The following is a 27,832-nucleotide window of genomic DNA, read 5'->3' on the forward strand; positions in this document are numbered from 1 at the left end:
GTAATTTGAGTAAACCAAACAACTTCAAACTATATTGCTATATTGGTTAGATTCATATCAAGTTACTTATGCAGTAAAGTAATAATATATATTTGGTTCCATTCATTTGCTGGGTGGGAGCAGTGTCAATATCATAACCATAACGTGATAAATTCCTGTACTGTAATACAGTCATGCAAGATAATTTACTTATGAGTGGAATATATACTTCCTGTAATGGCAGGCTATTGACGTTTATACTGTACGCTAGTATATACGTTGCTGTATAGGGCCTACTCTATAACTCCTACTATACCCACCAACCCACACACCTGTCTGTTGGGGTGGGGGGGGGGAGGGGCGGGGGCGTCATGTGGTCCATAGAAATATAATGTACTTATTTGCATTGTTTTCTGTGAATGCTTTATACGTAGCTCTAAGAGTGATGGACCTTCGGTCCTTCCTGACGGACCTTTCAATGTTTTCTGTAAATGAGAATTTTGGTCTTGGAAAGAAACAATATTTTCTCTTCTCAAAATACTGAATAGCTGCATGGGTATATGTTTTCCGGGAAATAAAGTCAGTTTTCAGTCACATCTTGCTCGTTGCAAACGTTGACGCAAAAAAGGCGGTGTTTCATTTTTCGGTTCGTCATTCGTGAAAAAATCACTTAGCTGATATTACAAAACTAGGTTAATACTTATTACTATATGTTTAATTTCGTTCAACCCTACTAAAATATAAAGGTATGTATATATGTTTATACCAGTAGTATTTTGCTCGTCCGGCATTACAAATTTAATTCACTGTGTAATTTCTTTTAGTACACAAATGTTTTTACCATGCTAGAGCAGGAAGAGTTTCCGTGGTGAATCAAATCATATTCATTAATAAAACAAAAGACATGTTAATAATAACAATCATCATCATCATCATCGTCATCGTCATCGTCTTCGTCATCGTCATCGTCATCGTCGTCGTCATCGTCATGCATGCGTTATCACTGTAAAAAGTAAGCCGTGAAATACCGAGCTGCTTGCTTTGCATGCAAGTCCTATTTATTTATCACTTATCAATTAGAATACTATATTGTTTTTTCCTGTATAGGATTATACGATAATTTACAACGTGATGCCGAAAACCGGAAGTCGTACCTTCACAACCTTGAGCAATCAGTTAACGCTGAGAAATGGTATCGGTAAACACAAGGAAGGAAGAAGTCCCGTAATACTTACACCAAAGGTGATGAGCAGCTAGCTCAGTTTTAATAAAGTATCTAAAGGAATTTTTACTTGAAATAAAATGGCTAGATGAACTAAAAAATAATATTTAAAAAAAAAATATATGAAAAGGATCAAAAGAGGTCAAAGTCTGAATAACTTGTAAATGCGATAGATCCTAAAGTCATTCTTACGGTTAAACTTGATTAATGGTATGTAGGCTTTGTCTTATAGGGAGTACGAAAATTCCCAGGTGTGTTTTTATAGGGTGAACAGGTCGAAGTATGACAACATTGAAAGTTAGAAAGTAAACCTTCTTTAATCTTCATATTTGGTCTGCAAGTCTGACATAGCCAGAGAACATGGTTAAGTAGGTCCTACTTTATAACTTTGCTTAACGGATCACTTGCAGTGGTGGGCATACTTTAGTGAAATCATCATTTCCATTTTTCAAGGGGGTCAACGGTTATTTGGGGTAAACAGGTCAAAGTATGGAAACCATGAAAATTGGAAAATTAAACCTTTAAACTTCACATGTAGCTTGCAAGGCTGGCATAGCCAGAGCAAATAACCGGATGCTTTTCAGGAGGTTCCACTTAATAACTTAACCAAACCATCAGTTATTGCAGGCCAAGTACTTTAGTAAACTCATAGTTTTAATTTTTACATTTTCGTCCTCTATTGGACGTAATGATTGAAAATTCACTGAACCGTCTATAAATGGATAAGTTTTCATTTGGTTTTAAATACGATATTTTAGCGGAATTTGTTCTTATTTGTTTCTTTGTAGAGTCAAACTTTAAGGCAAAATTCCTCTCTACTGAAGAGCTTCTACCAAGAATCTAGTAAAGATGCTGTTTTAATAAGAGGACATAATGTTTTCGTTCTACCTTGGGAAAGGTAAGAATTACAACGTAACATTAGAACAACATTCACGTGAGTCTATTGAATTTTTAGGCATTTCACATATGTTTTCTCTTTAACACTACTTTATTGGTTTCATTATTACGTATAAACACAGAGCTCCTAAAAACTTCTGACGGTGTTGATCCCTTTATAGCATCCTTGACATTTTATTGAGCCAAAATTCGTCTCGAGTTAGATCCATTATAATTAAGAAGCTTTCCTTTAAATAAGAACCTTTGTAAGGAATGCCATATATTTCAAAATGTCCAAAACAATATAGGCATGTCCAAAGTAATATGAGCATGTCCAAATTTATATAAACATGTCGAAACTAACATAAGTATGTCCAACAATAATATGAATATGTCCAAACTAACATAAGAGTGTCGAAAGATGGTATGAGCATGTCCAAAATATTTAAAAGAGAGCCGAAAAGTAATACAAGAGGGTTGAATTTTAACTGCAAACTTCAATTTTGTAGTGACCAGTTTGGCACTTTCAGTTACACCATATATGCTGCAAAATATCCAAAATAATTTGAGCATGTCCAGATTACTATGAGCATGTCCAAATTTATATAGACATGTCCAAACTATATGAGCTTGTCCAAAATAATATGAGCATGTCCACAAAAATAAAAGCATGTCCAGATTACCACCGGCGGAGTGTATAGCCTAGTGGTTAACGCCGGCGTCTCCCAGTCATGAGATCCCCGGTTCGATTCCCCGCCGACAGCAATGTGTGTCGTCTGGCAAGGGTGTTGTTCAATAACAACTTCCCAACATGGACGTTAAATGGATGTGTGCCGAGAGATTGGCTTCGGTCAGCTTGCGAGTCTACAAGCCTCCATGGCTTCTTTCGAGAGTTCCTGCTTGCGGGAAGATCACATATACATACATACACACATACACACATACATACACACATACATACATACATACATACATACACACATACATACACACATACACACATACACACATACACACATACACACATACACACATACACACATACACACATACACACATACACACATACACACATACACACATACACACATACACACATACACACATACACACATACATACATACATACATACATACATACATACATACATACATACATACATACATACATACATACATACATACATACATACATACATACATACATACGCACCCAATGAGTAAAGTCGGGACATGCTTTTTCATCCCATTTTCTCCACATAACCCGGGACCTGTAGGAAACTTGTGTGTAAGGTGGGGACATGTCTGTAAAATATACTATTTACCATTTAAGGGCAAAATAACCCTTTGAGCTAAATAAAATACTATAAAAGATGTACAGAAATGAAAGAAATGGCTAGTTTGTAAATGCACAATCCCCCAAAACACAGGACATGATTAGGCACCACATGCAATGCCAGGACATAGAGTGAATGTACCAATAAACCCAAGACATCAAAAATAACTCAGATAATGTGCATGCATTTAACCAGTTTAGGGCAAAACTAACTGTTTGACTTATTAAAATAATACAAAACATGTAAATAAATGAAGGAAATGGCTAGTATGGAAAAATGACACAATCCCCCAAAACACAGGACATGATTAGGCACCATGTGCAATGCCAGGACATAGAGTGAACGTACCAATAAACCCAAGACATCAAAAATAACTCAAATAATGTGCATGTATTTATCCAGGTTAGGGCAAAACTTGCTGTTTGACTTATTAAAATACTGCAAAACATGTAAATAAATGAAGGAAATGGCTAGTCTGAAAAAAAATGACACAATCCCCCAAAACACAGGACATGATTAGGCACCACATGCAATGTCAGGACATAGTGTGCATGTACCAATAAACCCAAGACATCAAAAATAACTCAAATAATGTGCATGCATTTATCCAGGTTAGGGCAAAACTTGCTGTTTGACTTATTAAATACTACAAAACATGTAAATAAATGAAGGAAATGGCTAGTCTGAAAAAAATGCGCTTAAATTTCAGGGGGCTTCTTTCCCTGGACCCTCCAATAACGCGGGTCACTTGACACCACACCAGGTACCTACAACATACAATTTAATCGTTGGCACTTGGGCCCATCCGGTTTGACTAAAAAACTGGCGAGAACCCTGACACATGATAAGTTCAGTCAAATAAGGTATTTCTCAGATTTTTTTTTTAATGCAAGCAAGATTTAAATAATGCAGCCAGGGCTTAGATCATTTGTTTATGCCGGGTGTGATGTTCATGCTTAACAATTATGCATTAGGATACAATAACTTCAACAGTAATGAGAATCCACTCTCAAACACAGGTCATGTAAGGCAGGAAATGATGACAACAAGGCTCGGTGGTAGATTTTCTAATTTATTTATAAAATAAAGCAAAACCCTGCAAGAGGAATAATAGTTAAGAAAATGTTAGAATGTTCTGATATATTAGCGTGTTCACAAATTTTGCTATTATAACATATCCGACTGACATAGTGTTACATTCATACAGTATGTTAACTTAATATTCCCTCATTCCTATATGTGCGAGAATTTCATCAGAGTCCACTTAAAATAAATTAAGCAACTCTTTGAACAAGAAATATGGTATTAAATCAATTGGATTATGAAGTAAATGTTATGACAATAAGTATACAATAACTTATGCTACCATTGTTTAAATAACTCCTGGTTCTGCAGTTGGCAGCGAAACGTGTGAGAACACAAAGTTACCCTGGGCTATAACACATTTTTCGGAACATCAAGTTACCCTGTGGACACATGAGGGAACACTCATTACCACTACTTTAAATACGGAAAAGTAGGCAGGAACACACTGTATACCTTTTACTAAATTCTGGCAGGAACACAGTACACCTGGTCCGTACAGAGTGCGTCATCACTCTCGCAACGACATAATAATAATAGCCACGCCACAATTGCCTCTACTGCTTTTTTATGTTAACCCTCAGACCATGTAAGAAAATAATTAGGGGCGAGTACTACATCTTGTCTGCAACATGAGCACATGAATTCATATCACTTTATTTTACTCTTTTGAGGGCTGATTTGTTTTGTTTTACCAATATGTCAGTTGACGCTAACTCTCATACATGCAGAAGAAAATGTTGTAAGATTTACTCTCAAACATATAAGGACTTACAACATCTTCTTTTGCAACATAATGGGCTAAATCCTCACATAAAAACCATTTATATTTTAAATGGAATATATACTTGAAGAATAGAGGCCATATGGTTCATTGTTCCTGTTTGCCTGAAGGTAATGCCATTACAAATACTCTAGCCCAGGGCTATTAAAAGGTATATCCCTGATAAAGTCGGAGGACATTGCTAAAAATTAAGGTAATACAGATATCCATCCTCACACACATGTCCATGCATACTTGATAAAGTTGGGTATAATATAAATATTTAATGCATGGCTGAACTATAAACTCCAGCAGGACAATTTGAATCTATACTTAAGCTCATATAACCATTTGGACTATATTTAATATAGTAGGAGACCATGGCCATTAACTAAAGATAACTTCATTAGGCATAACTTACGTATATAAACAACAAAAAGGACAATGTAACAGGCATATGGCCTATATAAATGTCTGTGATAGTACTACAGCAAACTTCACCAGGAAGATAGAAAGCAACCATACCCAAAATACTTTAATCAAAAGTGAATTCTTGTTAAACTAGGTTGTTGTAAAAAAAAGTATGGTAATCCATTCTCAAATGCAGGACAATGTAACAGGCATATAGCCAATATGGGAGTCAATGACGATTTTACAGGTAATTTCAACAGAATGATTGAATGACAACTTTAACCATAAGCCCTTGTTGAAAGGTATGCTCTTGATGAAAGCGGTAGAAGAACATTAATGGAGAAAATGTCAGGAAATATGGAAATCCATGAAACATGTTAATAGCGATAGGGCCTTTACAAATGTCAATGACTTTAACGCAAGACATTTCATCATGAAGATTGAAAGCTATCCAAAATCACAGGCCCCTATTGAAAGGTACAACTGTTTTTGATAGAATAGCTAGAACATTAAAACAGTCAGGAAATATTTAGATCCATCCTAAACACAGGACAATTGTATCTAACATAGGGCCTATATAAGAGTCCAGGATAATACTACAGTAAACTTCACCATGCAAGATGATTGAAAGCCATCCTAAACCACAGGCACTTGTTAATTGGTGATTCCATGATAAAATAGGAGAACATAAATAAAAAATCAAATGTCATACCATAACTTAATCCATCCCCAAACACAGGATAAAGTTACATGCATAAATCCTCTTTGTATGGGAGTCAACGACTATAACACAAAAAACAATCATCAGGAAGATTAAAGGCTATCCTAAATCATAGGCCTAGGTTCAAAGCTTTTTACATGATAAAATAGGAAAATAGAAATAAAAAATCAAAGGTCATAAAATTAGTTAACCATCCCCAAACACAGGACAAATTTACATGCAAATATCCCCTATGTATGGGAGTCAATGACTATAACACAAAAACTTCACCAAAATGTATGAAAGCCGCCAAAATCACAGGCCTTTGTTGAAAGGTACAAATGTTCTGATAGAACAGGAGAACATTAAAAAATAGAAGGAAATTTATCTGGCATAGGGCCTATATTAGAGCTCAGGATAATACTACAGTAAACTTCACGATACAAGATGATTGAAAGCCGTCCTAAATCACAGGCACTTGTTAATTGGTATGCTCTTGATGACATAGAAGACAAAGGCATACAAGGCGGGGGGCATACTGACCCCCAAATTTACAGAGGACAAATTCTGGCAAAAGTCCTGAAAAATTCAGACAGTCTAAGTAAATATATATATATATATATATATATATATATATATATATATGCAATAGCTTGCCCGAATCTTTTTCAAATATATGCCCGACAATGCCATGATTTTCTTTCTTTAGCATCATGATGCCAAATATTTCTGTGTAACACCCCGTAAGCGCAGCTCATCTGGGCTACTAGCTTTTTGAACGATCAATTTTTTTTCTAACTAGTCAACTGTATACCTGGACATTCCTGACATGAGTGTATATCAGACACATTTTTTTCATAGATGGGGGGGGGGGGATGCGTACAAGCCTAAAAGTACAGGTTTATCATATTCTTTGTTATATTTTATTTTTTCTGTGAGACAAATTGCAGTCTTACCCGACACAGCGACATTATCCCACCTATGTGTCGTTGAACAATATATGTTTTTCTGGAGGTAGCTGAGTACTGTGTTTGAATAATAAATATGGTAACTAAATAGGAGCTTAAGAAATATACTGTCCTATTTTTTCCCTTCAAAATGATGTTCCAATTTTTCTTCTTGTAATTTACCAATATTTTAGGGAAGTGTAAATTTCTAAACTGTGAGGTTATAAAATAAAGAATGTTTAGATGCAATTTGCAAGGCCTCAGAAGTGCCGTTTACGGCAATCTGAGAGGCACCTTTCGCCCAAAATTTTCTTGTACGCTATGCCCCAACCGATGGTGGCGCTCCGCTTAGATAGTGTCACGGGAACTTTCAAGCAAAACAATTTCTGCCCCCCAAACTTAAATGGTCCCCTATGCCTATGATAGAAGAACAATAATATCAGAAAAGGTCAGGAAATATTTAAATCTATCCTCAAAAACAGGACAATGTAACAGGCAGAGGGCCTCTATGGGAGTCAATGACTTTGACAAAACAAAATTCATCAGAAAAATTGAAAGCCATCCTAAATCAAAGGCCTAAGTTCAAAGGTATTTCCATGATAAAATAGGAAAATAGAAATAAAAAATCAAAGGTCATAAAATTAGTTAACCATCCTCAAACACAGGACGATATTACATGCATAAATCCGCTATGTATGGGAGTCAATAACTATAACACAAAAACTTCAAAAAAATGACTGAAAGCCGTCCAAAATCACAGGCCCTTGTTGAAAGGTACAAATGTTCTGTTAGAATAGGAGAACATTAAAAAGAGAAGGAGATATTTAGATCCATCCCAAGACAAGACAAGTTTATCTGGCATAGGGCCTATATTAGAGTCTAGGATAATACTACAGTTAAACTCACAATGCAAGATGACTAAAAGCCGTCCTAAGTCACAGGCACTTTTTGATTGGTATGTTCTTGATGACATAGAAGAACAGTAATAACAGAAAAGGTCAGGAAATATTTAAATCTATCCTAAAACACAGGGCAAAGTTACATGCATAAATCCTCTATGTATGGAAGTCAATGATTATAACACAAAAAAAAAATATCAGGAAGGTTGAAGGCTATCCAAAATCATAGGCCTAGGTTCAAAGGTATTTTCATGATAAAATAGGAAAATAGAAATAAAAAATCAAAGGTCATAAAATTAGTTAACCATTTTCAAACACAGGACGATATTACATGCAAAAATCCTCTACGTATGGGAGTCAATGACTATAGAATAGAAGAATATTAAAAAAGTCAGGAAATATTTGCACCCAGTCTCAAGCACAGGACAATTTTATCTGGCATAGAGCCTATATTAGAGTCCAGGATAATACTACAGTTAACTTCACCGTGCAAGATGATTGAAGCCATCCTAAATCACAGTCACTTCTTAATTGGTATGTTCTTGATGACATAGAATAACATCTATATCAGAAAAGGTCAGGAAATATTTAAATCTATCCTCAAAAACAGAACAATGTAGCAGGCAGAGGGCCTCTATGGGAGTCAATGACTTTAACAAAACAAAATTCATCAGAAAAATTGAATGCTATCCTAAATCATAGGCCTAGGTTCAAAGGTATTACCATGATAAAATAGGAAAATAGAAATAAAAAATCAAATGTCATAAAATTAGTTAACCATCCTCAAACACAGGACAAATTTACACGAATGAAAGCTTTTCAAAATCACAGGCCCTTGTTGAAAGGTACAAATGTTCTGTTAGAATAGGAGAACATTAAAAAAAGGAAATATTTAGATCCATCCCAAGACACGTAAAGTTAATCTGGCATAGGGCCTATATTAGGGTCTAGGATACTACTACAGTTAACTTCACAATGCAAGATGACTAAAAGCTGTCCTAAATCACAGGCACTTGTTAATTGGTATGTTCTTGATGACATAGAAGAACAATTATATCAGTAAAGGTCAGGAAATATTTAAATCTATCCTCAAAAACAGAACAATGTAACAGGCAGAGGGCCTCTATGGGAGTCAATGACTTTAACAAAACAAAATTCATCAGAAAAATTGAAGGCTATCCTAAATCATAGGCCTAGGTTCAAAGGTATTTCCATGATAAAATAGGAAAATAGAAATAAAAAATCAACGGTCATAAAATTAGCAAACCATCCCCAAACACAGGACAAAATTACATGCATAAATCTTCTATGTATGGGAGTCAATGACTAAAGAATAGGAGAATATTAAAAAAGTCAGGAAATATTTGTACCCAATCTCAAGCACAGGGCAATTTTATCTGGCATAGGGCCTATATTAGAGTCCAGGATAATACTACAGTTAACTTCACCGTGCAAGATGATTGAAAGCCGTCCTAAATCACAGGCACTTGTTAATTGGTATGTTCTTGATGACATAGAAGAACATCTATATCAGAAAAGGTCAGGAAATATTTAAATCTATCCTCAAAAACAGAACAATGTAACAGGCAGAGGTCCTCTATGGGAGTCAATGACTTTAACAAAACAAAATTCATCAAAAAGATTGAAGGTTATCCTAAATCATATGCCTAGGTTCAAAGGTATTTCCATGATAAAATAGGAAAATAGAAATAAAAAATCAAATGTCATACCATTACTTAATCCATCTTCAAACACAGGACAAAGTTACATGCATAAATCCTCTTTGTATGGGAGTCAATGACAATAACACAAAAAACGATCATCAGGAAGATGAAAGGCTTTCCTAAATCATTGGCCCCTTTTCAAAGTTATTTACATTATAAAATAGGGAAATAGAAATAAAAAATCAAATGTCATAAAATTAGTTAACCATCCTCAAACACAGGACAAATTTACACGAATGAAAGCTTTTCAAAATCACAGGCCCTTGTTGAAAGGTACAAATGTTCTGTTAGAATAGGAGAACATTAAAAAAAGGAAATATTTAGATCCATCCCAAGACAAGACAAGTTTATCTGGCATAGGGCCTATATTAGAGTCCAGGATAATACTACAGTTAACTTCACCGTGCAAGATGATTGAAAGTCATCCTAAATCACAGGCACTTGTAAATTGGTTTGTTCTTGATGACATAGAAGAACATCTATATCAGAAAAGGTCAGGAAATATTTAAATCTATCCTAAAAAACAGGACAAAGTTACATGCATAAATCCTCTATGTATTGAAGTCAATGATTATAACACAAAAAAAAAAATATCAGGAAGATTAAAGGCTATCCTAAATCATAGGCCTAAGTTCAAAGGTAATTCCATGATAACATAGTAAAATAGAAATAAAAAATCAAAGGTCATGAAATTAGCAAACCATCCCCAAACACAGGACAAAATTACATGCATAAATCCCCTATGTATGGGAGTCAATGACTATAACACAAAAACTTCACCAAAATGAATGAAAGAGCTGTCTAAAATGACAGGCCCTTGTTGAAAGGTACAAATGTTCTGTTAGAATAGGAGAACATTAAAAAAAGGAAATATTTAGATCCATCCCAAGACACGTAAAGTTAATCTGGCATAGGGCCTATATTAGAGTCTAGGATACTACTACAGTTAACTTCACAATGCAAGATGACTAAAAGCTGTCCTAAATCACAGGCACTTGTTGATTGGTATGTTCTTGATGACATAGAAGAACATCTATATCAGAAAAGGTCAGGAAATATTTAAATCTATCCTCAAAAACAGAACAATGTAACAGGCAGACGGCCTCTATGGGAGTCAATGACTTTAATAAAACAAACTTCATCAGAAAAATTGAATGCTATCCTAAATCATAGGCCTAGGTTCAAAGGTATCTCTATGATAAAATAGGAAAATAGAAATAAAAAATCAAAGGTCATGAAATTAGTTAACCATCCTCAAACACAGGACGATATTACATGCATAAATCCCCTATGTATGGGTGTCAATGACTATAACACGAAAAACAATCATCAGGAAGATTAAAGGCTATCCTAAATCATAGGCCTAGGTTCAAAGGTATCTCCATGATAAAATAGGAAAATAGAAATAAAAAATCAAAGGTCATGAAATTAGTTAACTATCCTCAAACACAGTACGATATTACATGCATAAGTCCCCTATGTATGGGAGTCAATGACTACAACACAAAAACTTTACCAAAATGAGTGAAAGCTGTCCAAAATCACAGGCCCTTGTTGTAAGGTACAAATGTTCTGATTGAACAGGGGAACATTAAAAAATAGAAGGAAATATTTAGATCCATCCTCAAGCACAGGACAATTTCATCTGGCATAGGGCCTATATTAGAGTCCAGGATTATACTACAGTTATCTTAACTGTGCAAGATGACTGAAAGCCATCCTAAATCACAGGCACTTGTTAATTGGTATGTTCTTGATGACATAGAAGAACAATTATATCAGTAAAGGTCAGGAAATATTTAAATCTATCCTCAAAAACCGAACAATGTAACAGGCAGACGGCCTCTATGGGAGTCAATGACTTTAACAAAACAATATTCATCAGAAAAATTGAAGGCTATCCTAAATCATAGGCCTAGGTTCAAAGGTATTTCCATGATAAAATAGGAAAATAGAAATAAAAAATCAACGGTCATAAAATTAGCAAACCATCCCCAAACACAGGACAAAATTACATGCATAAATCCTCTATGTATGGGAGTCAATGACTAAAGAATAGGAGAATATTAAAAAAGTCAGGAAATATTTGTACCCAATCTCAAGCACAGGGCAATTTTATCTGGCATAGGGCCTATATTAATGTCCAGGATAATACTACAGTTAACTTCACCGTGCAAGATGATTGAAAGCCGTCCTAAATCACAGGCACTTGTAAAGTGGTATGTTCTTGATGACATAAAAGAACAGTAATAACAGAAAAGGTCAGGAAATATTTAAATCTATCCTAAAAAACAGAACAATGTAACAGGCAGAGGTCCTCTATGGGAGTCAATGACTTTAACAAAACAAAATTCATCAAAAAGATTGAAGGTTATCCTAAATCATATGCCTAGGTACAAAGGTATTTCCATGATAAAATAGGAAAATAGAAATAAAAAATCAAATGTCATACCATTACTTAATCCATCTTCAAACACAGGACAAAGTTACATGCATAAATCCTCTTTGTAAGGGAGTCAATGACAATAACACAAAAAACAATCATCAGGAAGATGAAAGGCTTTCCTAAATCATTGGCCCCTTTTCAAAGTTATTTACATTATAAAATAAGGAAATAGAAATAAAAAATCAAATGTCATAAAATTAGTTAACCATCCTCAAACACAGGACAAATTTACACGAATGAAAGCTTTTCAAAATCACAGGCCCTTGTTGAAAGGTACAAATGTTCTGATAGAACAGGAGAACATTAAAAAAAAGGAAATATTTAGATCCATCCCAAGACAAGACAAGTTTATCTGGCATAGGGCCTATATTAGAGTCCAGGATAATACTACAGTTAACTTCACCGTGCAAGATGATTGAAAGCCATCCTAAATCACAGGCACTTGTAAAGTGGTATGTTCTTGATGACATAAAAGAACAGTAATAACAGAAAAGGTCAGGAAATATTTAAATCTATCCTAAAAAACAGGACAAAGTTACATGCATAAATTCTCTATGTATGGGAGTCAATGACTATAGAATAGGAGAATATTAAAAAAAAGTCAGGAAATATTTGTATCCAATCTCAAGCACAGGACAATTTTATTTGGCATAGGGCCTATATTAGAGTCCAGGATTATACTACAGTTAACTTCACCGTGCAAGATGATTGAAAGCCATCCAAAATCACAGTCCAATGTTAAAAGGTATATTATTGATAAAACTTAAAGGGAACTGCTGGAATAAATAAGGAAAACCCATTCTCAACACACAAAGGTATGTACTTGAGCAAATGGGAGGCAATAACTCATACTATGTACCAGGTGAGAAGGCATATATGGAGGTCAAGCCTTATATTAAAGGATTCATCATAAAAATGGAATCGTCCCTCAAAACATAGGCTCATGTAGAAATATAAACTGATGAAGTCCATTGCTATAATAAAAAAAAACTCAAAGATAGACCCTCTTTGAAAGACTTAAACTTAATATCAAACGAAATAAAGCCATATATGAAAACTTTAACTCTATGGCTACAACATGTGCTGGGTTTTCAACATTGCTTCTGAAGTTTTAATTTTTCTAATCTGTTGGTATTATGGACTTTGTTCTTCAAGTCCAGCCAAGTCTTCCCATCTAGGAGGCCTTTACTTCGTTGCTTTATTAGCAAGCAAATCGATTTTCCAGGAGCTCTTCTTGTAGCCATGAGGGTCTTTATTTCCTTCTGCCTAAAGAGGAATTTCTCTTCCACACCACTCCACCGTGTGTATTTTGGACGACATGTGGCTTTAGAATTTCTGGCTTTCTTGTCATCAGCTTCAACATCATCATCAGCACCATCATCCTCATCAGCACTATCATCATCATCCTCCTCATCATCATCATCATCATGTTTACCATCATCATCATTATCATCTTTGGTGTCCTCTTCATCACCATCATTATCGTCATCATCATCATCATCATCATCATCATCATCATCATCACTCTGAGAGGCTGTTACCAATTGCTCATCTGGATGCACAATGATTTCATCAAGCGACTTCCCTTGATATTGATGTATTTTTCCTTCTTGTGACAATGTGAGCATCTTGCTTACTTTTGCAAGGATGAGTGCCTCCATTGGCAGGCGGTAATAATCACGATGAACGTTAATATCGTGCCCCATGTGGTTAGCAAGTTGTTCTAACTCGCTATCATTCAAATTGAGAAGTTGGGACATTGTCGCTAGGTGTTTTCTCAATTTAGTGCACCTGATATTATTAGGCTGCTTCAACTTTGGTTTGGCAGCACTGGCTAATTCAGCCATTGCCACATAGCCACGGAGAGGTGTTAATGACTTGTCAGTCACACGGGAAAACAAGAACTCCCTGTCCTTGTTATGTTCTGCTAGCATATCAAGGCTCTGCTTTAGGGATGAAGTCAGTAGGATAGGAACTCCTCGTCCACGCTTTCCCCTCACCGTCAGCATCGTGAGTCTTTTCAGGCTTATCTTCTCTGAGAATGTCAAGGATTGCTGAATTTCATCATGAACGGGCATAGTACTGGAGATTTGATTGATGTAGTCCTTAACAGTGAGCTGTTCCACTTCCCGGGGACGTCGGCGATTGAAGAAGATGACCTGCGCCAAAGTAACAGAGGCAAACTGTTTGTATGCTTCAGGAGATGTAAATCCCTTTGAAGAGGCCTTCTTCAGCTCTGCTTCCTCACTCTGTAGGAATGTGTTGAAAGCAACACAGTCTTCTGTCAATGGCAGCAATTTTGGGGCTTTCCATTTGTTTTCCTGACTCTGCCTGTGTGCTGAAGCCGTTACTCGCACTCTCCACTCTGTTGCCCTCAAGTAGATAAAGTCATCAACTGCAGTAATACTTTCTCTCATCTGCAGCTTGATGTACTCATTTTTAACCACCGAAGCCAAGTCTGTCATGGCATGACCTACTCTTAAAACAGTTGAGTAACTTGTGTGGAGTTGCTTCTGTTCGTCATATCCGGACAGCTTTTTCGCGCACTTCACGACCAAATCAAACTTAAATGGATGGACAAGGTCTCTTGCTGTCTGAATTGTTCTGTCCAGATCACGGGCATGTTTAACAACTTTGGCAATACTCCGCATTTTTTCTCTTGCCTTATCTTTCTTTCTTGAGGAGTTACTCGCATCAAGAATATTCTGCCCAACTTGCAATATATCTCTGTCATTCCTGACGATCAGTGAGAGGTGGTCCATTGCCATGCTATGCAAGCACTCAGACAAATCTCCTGAAATGTTGTCCTTGAATGCAATCATCTTTCTGCCTTCTTTTACATGATTGCTATGAGCAGAACTACAACTGGGTTCTCTTACTTTGCACGTTTTCTTATGTATCCACAGAGAATCCTTGTGGTAGTAACCTAGGCAATCGCCACATGGAACATAAGAAAAAATTTTGTGGCGCTTATCTTGGTTATCTGTGGGTCTCTTTTGGACAACTAGGTCACTGGCTTCTCCTTGGAAAACAAGAGTGTTATGTTTATGGTTCCCCATGTTACGGATTTTCCGCCATTCCTCTCTTATGTCCTGCACATGATCTTTGGAAATGCTGCTGGCTTTGGCCACAAGTACCTCCTCAGCATGTAGCATTTTACAGTGCCTTGGCAGCTTTTGTTGGGATTTGTCACAGAACGGGCAGTAGCAGTATTTGCTATCAGTTTCACTAGTGACTACAAAAGGTGCAGGGTTAGTAACCTCTCTGTCAGGATTGTCCCTCACTGCAGCCTGAGCAGTTAAATGTTGTTGTTTTCCTGAAATATGAAAAAAATATTACAATGCACTGAATGTTGACTTAAGGCTAAAAATTGATACACTTTGCAGATCATTACATGAAGTTTTCCCAAAGAAGTTTTTTTCTCTGCTGGTATGATTTTGTATCGATAAAGTTTTAAACATTAACAGTCACCAATGTAATTGAGAATTGGAACAAATTACTAGTAAACAGCACTGTCATGGTCTTAAAAAACATTACAATAACATTCCATGACAAACATTATCAGATCTTGCACCTTTAAAATTAGGTGCAATACTTTGGTACACAAATACCATCAATGCATTCACTAGGGTTACAATGGCTTTATACAATAACAATTGCTTGATCTGGTGGAGCTGGTGTAATAATTGATTTGTTTCAAGGAAGCAGTAAACTGGGGATAAATGTCAAATTGGTCATGGAAATAACACCTTCCTTCATACTGCTGCAACATTTTTGAGTTAGCACACTTATTCAATATACAACTTGACAGCATTTTTATGTAACACTAAATACAGTTTGTGATGCAATCATGAGTGTGTTTTTATGAATCTTTAATGCTTTAAAAAATCTTAACAGTTCCTCAGCATTAACTTTTTTTTTCAATGCTTACCAGATGCACCAACATCACATAGTTCAGCGAGTTCATTCTGATCTACTTCAGCTTCCTCATTACTGCTAGAATCTTCACAATTAGAGTCATGTTCTGGGATGTACTCATCTGAAGATTCATCTGAGAGTTCTTGGTCGTTTTCTAGGAATCAGAAATAATAAATTGAGGATTCATCTCTTAATGCTTAACTGATAATTATTGCTATATTTCATCAAAAAGTTTGTTGTTTGAGACAAATTATCATGACATGGATGACACTTTAATATGAGCTTTGGAAATACTGTTCAATATGTTGTCTGGTAAAACTGCTGAGTTATTGATATGAAAAAGTTCATATGCTACCGGTGTACAGATTAGCCAATGTATATGCAGGCTTTTCTGTTCAGGGATCATCCTGTAACATGGTCATTGCAGGAAGGGAAGGCAATTTGACATCAGTTATTCCTAGGCTGTACAAAACTGTTCATTTTCAAAATGCTCAATGACTGAGCATTTGAGCATGAGTGCATACATGCGAACACATAGGGAAAAGATCTTGAACCCTAACTTGGGGTGAATCTAGGATTTTAGGTGCCTTCTAGTGCAATATGAGTTGTTTTGGGGACAACCTGGGGGAAATTTTAGAATTACTTGGTGGATATTGGTATGTTTTCACTTATTCAGATTGCATTTAGATTATTCAGATAGATTTAGATCTAATAAAAGCCTATCCTTCCATTTTCTACCTATGAACATTAATGCATGAAATTAGCAACCCATTGCATCAAACAGTTTACTTTAAAAATTTCAGTTATTACTAACTTTAATGAATGGATTAAACAATTGAGACAATTGGTTAAGGAAATGTACTTTTCCTTAGGCCAACAAGAGCTGCTTTTATTATTTGATACACACAAAGCGGAAATGAATGAATTAAGCACAAAGGTTGCAATGCAAAGCACTTGATCAGTTTCAAAACTCAAATCTCAAGTATATTTAGTAATCAAAACTGGGTTGAGTACAGTTTTATATTGAAATGATGGTGCATAAAGAGATGGCACACAAAAGTCTGCAGAATCACAGATTTAGTGATCTTGCAAATTGATGAAGAAAAAAAGATGATGTACTTACTGTTGCTTAGGTGTTCATAATTCCCCAGTGGCTGTATTTCATGTTTGCAGATGGTGTCCAAAAGCCATTCAACTGCAACAACTGGCCTGCCATCATACTCTTCCGACATTGTCCTTCTCCATAATTCTGTCAAAGCAAAGACACGCAGAGGTTTCTTTACCCTTTGACCATATAAGGATGCGAAATTTCACCAAGCAGTGACCAATTATTTGAAACAATAGTCATACATATTACTTGCCAATACAGAATGAGAATAAACAAATATCATAAATTATGTTTTAGTGAGGTTGTCATTAAAAATTTAAAGAAGGAACACAACAATGATCGATTGACGCATGTACTTTATTTTATGTTTGTTATTCTCTGTTAATGTTACACCCAATTTTGCAATAGCAACTTGCACCATTGGCAACATCAATGAACATCCTTGCACATTCCTTTGTAGAAATTCATCATGAATGTGAATGACTATAATTGAAGGAGAGATAAAACCTGTAACAGTATGACCATCAAATTTATCATACACTTTAGTGTTATATAACCACAAAAAAGACATGTGCCAATTAAGCTAGGCCACATGAGTTAGTATTTACACTGCTACAGGTAGAATACAGTTTCTACATTTGCAAAAATCATTTTGTGGTACTATTGTAAAATACTTCTTATTACATACCATCTAATATCTTGCTGCCTTCTTCATTAAATACTGCTATTGATATGCATGCATCTGGACCATTTGCTCCAGATAGCTTCAAAAGGTTTTCAAACTCATCTGAAAAGAAAAATGTTGGGAATTAAAAGTTTGTTGATTACAATTGTACAATAGTAACAAACATTAAACAAACATCATAACTCAAGAAATTGCAAATAAAATAAAGGCTACAATTAATAACATGCAGTGCAAGGAAAGGCACTAAAAACCATATGCAACCTACAGGTGTGGAATACCGATGTTGTGACAGTGGATTAAAACATTTTCTCAAATACATGATAGTGGCTAGACAGAGATTAACATCTGTAATTTTAGCAGATTGGACTACTTGGTAATGAAAAGTCCTTTGCCATTTGTTATGTTGAATGTGAAACATATATTTGTGTTTCTGTCAATCTCAAGTTGAAACCAATGTACACCCCATGCATAAACTTTATGCTACATGTCAACTGGATTGCGGCTTTGAAAATTAATACAAACTTGTAGAACATGTAAAAAGTATTTAAACTCTTGCAGGAACCTCTTTGAACAACAAATTAGTTTTCTGTTAACCATGGTTGCTGCCATAGATCACTGCCAGTGAAAAATAAATTTGTGTCATCTTCAACATAACCAATGAGAAATTTTCAGAAATAAGTACATCGTTAACATAACTTTTAAAAAGCAGAGACCCAAAGATAGACCAGGGGGACACCACAAATGAGGTCTAATGGATCAGAACTGCCTATTTAAAACATGTGAATTTTCTTTTTGTAATTGTCTTAAGAGTTTCTGATCCAGTGTAACCAATTTGCCATGGAAACCATATGCATATTTTTGTAAGAAATATATTATGGTCATTTGCATCAGACGCCTTTGTAGTGGTCTAAAGGCATGTGATAGAAATAAAAATGTTACTAGTATCATCACCACATGATTTCACATGCTTAGACATTTTAAACTTCACAATTGGCTCTCTTTCCCTACAATGTACTAACAAAATGATTTCCCAATGATGCCGCAAAAAGTAAAAGTAAATTGGTTTCCCCCAAAACAGAATTTGTAATGAGAAATGAACAACTCTCATGTAAATCACCTTCAGGACCACTACTTGATTCCCCAAGCAGGGAGATGGAGTATTTGGATAAGAGAGGCTTTCCTTCTCTTCTGGTCCTTGCCCTCATAGGGCCATAATGGACACCCAAAGAGTCACCTATAATTTCGAAGTCTGCTTCTGCAAGAAGCCTGCCAGCTTTGAGGGAAGATTGTACCCCTATATTACAAAGGGATGAGAATAGACAAAACATGAAGTACCATTATCTACAGTACATTACATTTGTAATGGCTGATTTTCAGAACTTCTTAAAATCTCAAGTGCTGTACTTCTTAAATATTATAGAAATTTCCAAAACTACCGTCAGCAAAGAAATAAAATTGGAAGCTTAATATCTACCATTAAGAACTGCTTTCAACATATATTCAATGAAGTAATAGCAAGAGATCATTCTCAATATATGCACATTTGCTGAGCTGAAAGACATTTGTCTATTTATGATCATTATCACTTTAAACTTTCCCTGTAAAATACAAGAAGTTCAGGAACCAAAATGGCTCAGCAAAATTTCAAAAACTCATTCAAATGAGTGGCATGCAAAGAAGCACCCCTAATGCAAACAGGTGGACAGAACAAAATTGTTTCTTAATTTGCACGCATTAACATATCATCATTAGCTGCTGCCATACCACACATGCTCCAAGCATAAAGGAGTGAAACCTACACATGTAGTCAGTATATTTCAAATTCCAATAACACACAAATGTTTTGAAACTGTATGCCCAATGCAACTTCCATTTAACTGTCTAATCACTCTCAATATGTCAAGTGACTGTGTTGTACCATATGTTACTTCCATTTACAAAATGACCTGTTTCAAACAAGGATGATTATAAGTGCTTAGCAGAGAGACATATAATTGGAAACAATTCCATATTTAAAAGTCGTAACTGCAAAAAGTTTTTTAAAGATAGTTCTATATGAGTTCTGCTATCGCTAAAGCAACTGATGGGTGTTGCTTATTTTGGTGAACATTTTGTCCAAAGGCCAAAGCCATTCTTGAACTTTAATCTGTCGTCACCCTTTGATGTTCTACAGTTTTGACTTCTTTATCCTTTTCTGCCCTGACACTGCCTTACTGAGTGACCAACATCTACATACTGAATGACTTTTGTCCTACTGTATAGGGCATAGTCCTATATCAGAAACAGAATCTTTGTACAACACTGCAGGTAAGGACTGATCAAGCATATGTGCAGGTGATAAGAACAGATTATAAACATATATAGTCACATGGACAGACAAATTCATTTAAACTTACATGAGTAGCTCACTATCCACAATCCAGCAGCAATGCCTGTAATATACTTCATAGTTCTGGGACATTTCCCCTTTTCTGCAAAAAAGATTTAAAACACAAAGTGATTTTGCTTCCTTTATTGTTTGTGAAATGACCTAATTAGTCCTTGATAAAATGTATGTACACAACCTGCACTAGTTAATAAAGTTTATGAATGACATTCAAGAAGGTCAGCCTAAGGTCAGAATTTTGACAATGTCAACAAGTGCACACTTCTCAGGGTATTAAAGAACTCCTTATCACACCCAGCAATTAAACTCAAACATGAAGATTTTGAAAGAATACTGAAATCCATGAGTTTAGATATTTTATTCACATGTGCTGTTGGTTAATGATTTCTTAAAAGATTTTGAAGTTACCAATAACATGAAGCGAGTTAACTAACTGATAAAAGAATGAGAAGACATTAAAATAGAGTTACAACAATACTCACCAGCAATGAGAATAACATGGGTTGTGGTACTCTCTATCATTGCAGTATATCTACAACCATGGAGGTCTGCCAGCTTCTGTATATGATTCTGTATAGCAAAATCAGATAGGTTAAAAAAAAATTGAAGTGAGTATATGTCACTTATAAATGTGAATATAAACCACATTTATGCTCTTAATTGAAGAGTTTATTTAGGATCTTACTTTTGATCGATTTTCAAAGTCTGAAGCACAATCATGTAAATTCTAACACTAGAAATAACAGATAGTGAACAAATTTCTTTACAAGTCAGTAATATTCATATCCATGCATGCACAAAAGAGAATGTTTCACATAAATGTCAAATAACCTCTTAAAGGAGTTTACAAGAGCACCAATGGTACAGTAACTCATACCATAATGACAAGTATGAATTAGAGCAGCTAATAAGAATCCAATTAAAAACCCTTTGTCACAGCGTGAGCTGAATTTCAACCAAAGCTATTAGTATTCTTGATAATCACAAGTCTTTGACCAAAAAGTCCTTAAGATTAAAGATAAGGGCACAATAATGGACAGCCTGCACCGAATAATACAACTCACCCTGCAATGAATGAATAGGCCTAACCTATATGCATATTGCATTAGCAAAGTTAAGTTTGGTATGGAGAGCAAAAATGTTTACAGTATGTTGTTTTCACTTGCCTTCAAGTTTTGAAAAGATCCCTAAATCTGCCTGTTGTTGTCAAAAATGGCTGTTGATAACCCAAACTCTGACAAAATATTCCCCAACACACGCATAAACAAAAAAATGTACAGCAATAGGAAGGATATATTTATCTCCCTTTTCATACACATAGCTATCGGCTGTGTGTGTCCTGACATATGCTCTTGATAACAGAAGTTTCTTAAGTTAACACACATGTCGATCGACAGAATACCACTCACCTGCTGGGACCGATGCTTTAAGCCACTTGACACAAATGAGAACGCACTTAGGACAGTCTCTGCATCCATCTGGTCTGGCAAAGGATCACTTTGATTTTTGGTGTCTGCAGATCCACTAGGGACAGTCTCTGCATCCATCTGGTCTGGCAAAGGATCACTTTGATTTTTGGTGTCTGCAGATCCACTAAAGACAGTCTCTGCATCCATCTGGTCTGGCAAAGGATCACTTTGATTTTTGGTGTCTGCAGATCCACTAGGGACAGTCTCTGCATCCATCTGGTCTGGCAAAGGATCACTTTGATTTTTGGTGTCTGCAGATCCACTAGGGACAGTCTCTGCATCCATCTGGTCTGGCAAAGGATCACTTTGATTGTTGGTGTCTGTAGATCCACTAGGGACAGTCTCTGCATCCATCTGGTCTGGAAAAGGATCACTTTGATTTTTGGTGTCTGCAGATCCACTAGGGACAGTCTCTGTATCCATTTGGTCTGGCAAAGGATCACTTTGATTTTTGGTGTCTGCAGATCCACTAAAGACAGTCTCTGCATCCAACTGGTCTGGCAAAGGATCACTTTGATTGTTGGATCCACTAGGGACAGTCTCTGCATCCATTTGGTCTGGCAAAGGATCACTTTGATTTTTGGTGTCTGCAGATCCACTAGGGACAGTCTCTGCATCCATCTGGTCTGGCAAAGGATCACTTTGATTTTTGGTGTCTGCAGATCCACTAGGGACAGTCTCTGCATCCATCTGGTCTGGCAAAGGATCACTTTGATTTTTGGTGTCTGCAGATCCACTAGGGACAGTCTCTGCATCCATCTGGTCTGGCAAAGGATCACTTTGATTTTTGGTGTCTGCAGATCCACTAGGGACAGTCTCTGCATCCATCTGGTCTGGCAAAGGATCACTTTGATTTTTGGTGTCTGCACAATATTGTATGGTGCAACTATCAGGATTGAGATGATTTTCTAAAAAAGGAAAAATAATTGAATATGATAACAACATAAAGATCAGAGTGATTTTCGACATAGCTGAAGTGGCCAATGGTTCATATAAACAGGCCATATTTTGGCAGACTTGATGCCCCAAAACAGTGAACAATTAAACAGATATATGCCTGCTTATGCAAACATTTTGTAAAATCAACTTTTAATCAAACTTGTCCTTGAATTGCAATATATATATATATATATATATATATATTTATGTATGCCTCTTGATCATTCAACTTAATTAGTATTCAACTGATGAATTCCAAAGACAGTAGAATCCTACAATCCAGCTGCATAGTCACTTGCAAAATTAATAAAGACTTTCAAATTAATTGAAGCCCCACCATTGCATTGATATATAAATGTAATAACAAGAATTTACAAATATCCCAAGCTGAGAACAATTGGGAATTGTGCATTTTAATTGTAAGGAAATGCTCCAGCATTACTGCACTGTTACTTGTCTTTGACTGTGTTCTTGGTACATATTTGTAAGTATATATGCTATATTTGTGGGTTGGTTATCCAACAATCTATTTAATGACGCAACTTTTGTGGCCTTACTATATGCTCTGTAAGAACTAAAAGCTTGTGAAACAAGAAATGTAGGTGAGCTCAAAAACAATATTTACATTCAAAACAAACAATACATGAAAACTCTGACTTACACACTCTACTCTACTTACACACTATCGTTATGTTAGGCTAGCTCAAAGTTACGAATACGTCACAGCGAACTCTGGAATAAAAAACAGTCTCACATTCGAATGCGATCACAAATACCGACTTTCATATGCGTATCCCTTAGATTTCCGCCGCTCACAAATATCACAAGCGTTAATTCCGAAACTTATATCCAGCACCAGCAGTTACGAAGATATTAACTAGCAGTTCAATCAACGTGAATGAGGAAAGGTTTTTCAACGACAGAAATGAGCTATGGCTACTTGAAGTTCGCACGTACGCAACGATGTTCACATGGCACAATGTTGTACAGTGCAATGCGACGTGTGAATGGTACTTTGGTTGATCGATGAGTAAAAATTTGAAGTTAGCTTGCTGCAACGGGCCAGGCATTTTGCCGCGTTGGGTCTTTGATATTCGTACGGAACTTTATTGGAATTCAAAAAAAAAACCGGATTTCCGTAAAAATACGGAAGACTTACTGTACATCCCTGTAACCAACCCTAAATCAAGCAGTGTTGAAGGTTTTACTCAGTCAATGCTGAGGCATAGAAGTTTTAGCCTAATAACTTACCCTCATAAAATGCTATGCAATCCTCAATAGTGGGCCTCAGTTTTTCATCCCTGTTAAGCATGTTTTCCAATAGTGGCTGAAAAGTGTCATGGGTTCCAAGATGTTTTAGGCTATATTGACCCTTTTTCATGTTTGTCACCACACCTTCTGGCTGATCAGTGTAAGGCACTGTGGTTTCGAATGGGACATGTCCATCACTCAAAATATAATACATGAGGCATGCCAACATCTGAAAGAAGGAAAAATACTTACAAAATAATTAAAATTGATCATAACTTTCAAATGTATTGTTTAAATTGTTTGTTAATTAATTTCAAAAAGTGAGATTGAAGATTTCCTTTTTTTTCAAGACCGTCTCCTTAGTAGTGGATCCATAACTAACGTACCGCTGAAAATCATTTTGAAAATTGACTGTTTAATGATTTATGGCATAAAAAAAGTAAAAATATTGTATAATAATCTTGTCAGATTGCTGCCAGTTTCCTGTACAGTAGAGATGTTTGTGGCATTTGTCTTCACAGAAATAACTAAATAGATAGTGGTGCAGTAGTTGTGTGGAGACAGGTTAGTGAGAAGTGAAGTCAATTTTGAAGATTTCCACCATCCAGTGAATAACAAATTTTGCATTGCTTATGGGGAAAAAATCACAGCAAACCAGTTGTTTAGGTATCATGCACTCAACTTTTACAAAATGTTATGGTTATGATCGCATGGATAGTTATACAATTGGTTTTGAAGGACAGAAACCTGTTAAAGTTTTAAGTGTACATTATACAGTCAGTGCAATCATGATATTTTGGAATGTTGGGCCAAATTATCTGTGTATCAGATAGTAATTAGAATGCAAGGCAAGCACATGTGGAGGTAATACAATGCAACACAATTACATTTTCAATTGAAAATTTGTTTGGGAAGTGTTTTATTATACAAATAATTTATTTTAGCATAAAAGAGTCATTTGATAACATGGTGTTTATAATCTAAGAAGAAAAGAGAGGTTGTTGCATGGATGAGTAGTTAGATCTATGTAGATTGGACAAGGTGTTTTCATAACAGTTATTAAGATTGATTATTTGTAATCTCTTTAACACTAAGTAGGAGTAAAGTGGAGAAGAGTTTTTCTCCTTACCCAATTCCATGCTTTATCACTGATCAGAAGTAGTCTTGAAAATAACATGGAGTTAACAATATTCAAGAATGAGGCATATGAATAATAGATTCCACAATCACATTACCAGAGGTGACCGTCCACCGAACAGTGACCCTTCTTAATTTGCAAGTAAGCTTACAGGGCTACATAAACCTTCCATGGCAAAAAGTATTACTGTCATGGCAAATGAAGTTATCCCATGACTTATGGAGTGCATGGCAAAACAAAGTGAAATCACCCACAGTTGTCTCATTTCCAATTTTCAATTGTGGCTTATAATCATTGTACAAATGTACTGAAAGTCCTTTAGTGTAAAACAAGAACTTGTATTGTTTTCTCTCGTCATCTTTCTTTACCAGGAAAACTGTCTGTCTCTACGGGAAAATCCTACTGTTCCAAAATCAAGAGCTTGTCCATTCTATTGATTTTTTTGTGACAAAATATATCATAGTCAACTCTTCAAACAGGGCTTCACTGTTCATATATTATTGACCTAACAGTAATTGTATGAAAGCAATAGCAGGATCATTGCAAAAGCTATCACATTTTATTTTGATATCTTGAAAATGAAATATATATACTTATAATGTACTTAACATGTCTAATCTCAAGGAAGTGGTATGTAAGTGCAACCAACATAATGACATAAAGAACAGACTGGATAAAGTGGTATATACTTCACTATTCCCTCGTTAAACAAACGCTCGCTGAAGCAGACAGTTTAAATCAATTAGTGAGTAATTTTGGGCTGCCAAGATATATTTTAGTAGCTTGACAGTGGCTCAAATACAGCAGTAATCCTGTTAATCAAAGCAAATAGTTGTTATGTCTCACCTGGATATCAGATGACTTCTTGTATCGGCAACGATTGTTGCTGGTGTTTTCAGGACTTGTCCAGCAGAGAGTTCCCATTGCTTTTGTAAGAAGGGTAGTGCCATGGGTAATTTGTCTAGAAATACCAAAATCTCCCAGAAGTATCTTTTCATTGTGATCTATGAATAAACAAAAGCAATTAATGTGCAATTAGTATAGGCAATAAATCCATAAAAGACAATTTGATTTCTGCACAGAAAGGTGACTATTGTTACTTTTACATTACTAATAAAATAAAATTATACATTTATATATGATTTTCTGTTTTAATTGAAGCTGTAAAGATATTAAATTAAAATTTTCTTCTACATGATTTTAAAACCACTACAATGTTTGTAAATGATATAGTAAAATGGACATTTACAAATTTAATGCTACCTCATTTGCTCGGTGGTACTTTTTCTCACTGAGACTTTAAATAATACATATTGCTTATTTTGGCGAATAAGAAAGAACCACTGTGAGGTATTCCTTTATATAATTCCCATTATGCATTTGATGTAAACAAACTGAAAGAATATGAATTGCCTATTTCTTTGCCTGTGTGGATCCTGCAATCACACCTTTATCTTTATCTCTGTTTACAAGGAAGCAGATTGTTTTGATATTCAATTTACTAGTTGGCTGTTGGGCAGCCCTGAATGACACTCACATAGCAAATTGTAATGTAAACAAAAGTTATCATTCTTAATGTTTAAATGAAAATTTCAAATTTTCTCGCACTATGTGTATTAACCAAAAATTTGGAGTGAAGAACATCATTCAAAAGATTTGACTGTAAAATATAAATCAATACTGAGAGTGATAACTTGAAGGCAAACTGGGACTAACAGTTTTAGCATGCTTAAAATTGAGGGCAATTCTCATTGACCTGTGACCAAAATTGCAATCATGCATGATGGCTCTTCTGCTGTTGGTTTTTGTAATGCTGTGCAAAAGTTGTGTTGAATTTGATACAAACAAGTTAATGACCAGCACCATGGAATGTAAATCTCTAATACTCAATACAACATTCTGAAATGACTCAAACTAGCACTGTGACTGCTTACCTAAGAGAACATTACTTGGTTTCAAGTCCCGGTGGAGAATGTTCAGTTGATGCAATTCTGCAATGCCGAGCATAAGTTGATAAGTTAGAGATGCTCTTTTGTTTGCTGTGAGCTGAGGTCTTAATGGGTTCCCCTTGTTTTCAATTATTTCCTCTAAGTTATATTCACAAAGGGGTGAAGCTAAATAGAGAAAGTCATCATCTTCTTCCGAAAGTGTGTTTCTTAACAAATGCTTTGATCCTTGCATGCCCTCATTAAGCACTTTATTCACATTTTGTTCCATAGAGTGGGTGCCCTGGTTCAGTCTTTTGATTGCTACAGGCCATTGCTCATCTACCAGTCCAATGAAAATTTGTGCGCCATTGCTACCATCAGCAATTTTGTACTGCCTGCTGAAAGAAAGTCGCCCAATTGACTTGACACAAACTCCAGAGTCTTTGTTTTGGAGCTGCTCTAACTGATGAGCCCATCGCTGATGGTTTTAATAAAGAACAAAAATCAATTGCATTAAATCAATTTCTAACAAAACACTGACTTGAGAGAAAGAACATCCAACAGTTATTTTAACATAACTTCTTCCAAGAGACCTGTATATGCTAATTAGGTAAACACTTTAC

General features: G+C 35.6%; 2 protein-coding genes across 4 annotated transcripts in view; one reads left to right on the forward strand and one right to left on the reverse strand.

Annotated features, from left to right (window-relative positions):
* The window catches only part of LOC139959985 (heparan sulfate 2-O-sulfotransferase hst-2-like), a 60,608-nt gene that overhangs the window by 3,014 nt on the left and 29,762 nt on the right, over positions 1-27,832 (forward strand). For both annotated transcript variants that reach the window (XM_071957954.1, XM_071957953.1), the window contains exons 3-4: positions 1,087-1,221; positions 1,990-2,099. In XM_071957954.1, coding sequence (XP_071814055.1) covers positions 1,087-1,221; positions 1,990-2,099 — 245 coding nt within the window. The remainder of the gene's footprint in view (positions 1-1,086; positions 1,222-1,989; positions 2,100-27,832) is intronic.
* On the reverse strand, positions 7,263-27,830 carry LOC139959975 (uncharacterized). 2 transcript variants are annotated; one of them, XM_071957938.1, is made up of 11 exons: positions 27,216-27,830; positions 26,128-26,285; positions 24,144-24,372; positions 21,894-22,861; positions 20,967-21,054; positions 20,495-20,569; positions 19,216-19,392; positions 18,102-18,200; positions 17,429-17,554; positions 16,319-16,459; positions 7,263-15,703 (listed from the first exon to the last, which is right to left on the reverse strand). In XM_071957938.1, the coding sequence occupies exons 1-11, from the start codon at positions 27,496-27,498 to the stop codon at positions 13,479-13,481; spliced, it is 4,569 nt and encodes a 1,522-aa protein (XP_071814039.1). In that variant the 5' UTR covers positions 27,499-27,830; the 3' UTR covers positions 7,263-13,478. The 2 variants fall into 2 exon arrangements, with proteins under 2 accessions (XP_071814039.1, XP_071814040.1); XM_071957939.1 differs by lacking the exons at positions 24,144-24,372; positions 26,128-26,285.

This window comes from Apostichopus japonicus, chromosome 19 (assembly GCF_037975245.1).
Source record: "Apostichopus japonicus isolate 1M-3 chromosome 19, ASM3797524v1, whole genome shotgun sequence".
NCBI classification, from domain to species: domain Eukaryota; kingdom Metazoa; phylum Echinodermata; class Holothuroidea; order Aspidochirotida; family Stichopodidae; genus Apostichopus; species Apostichopus japonicus.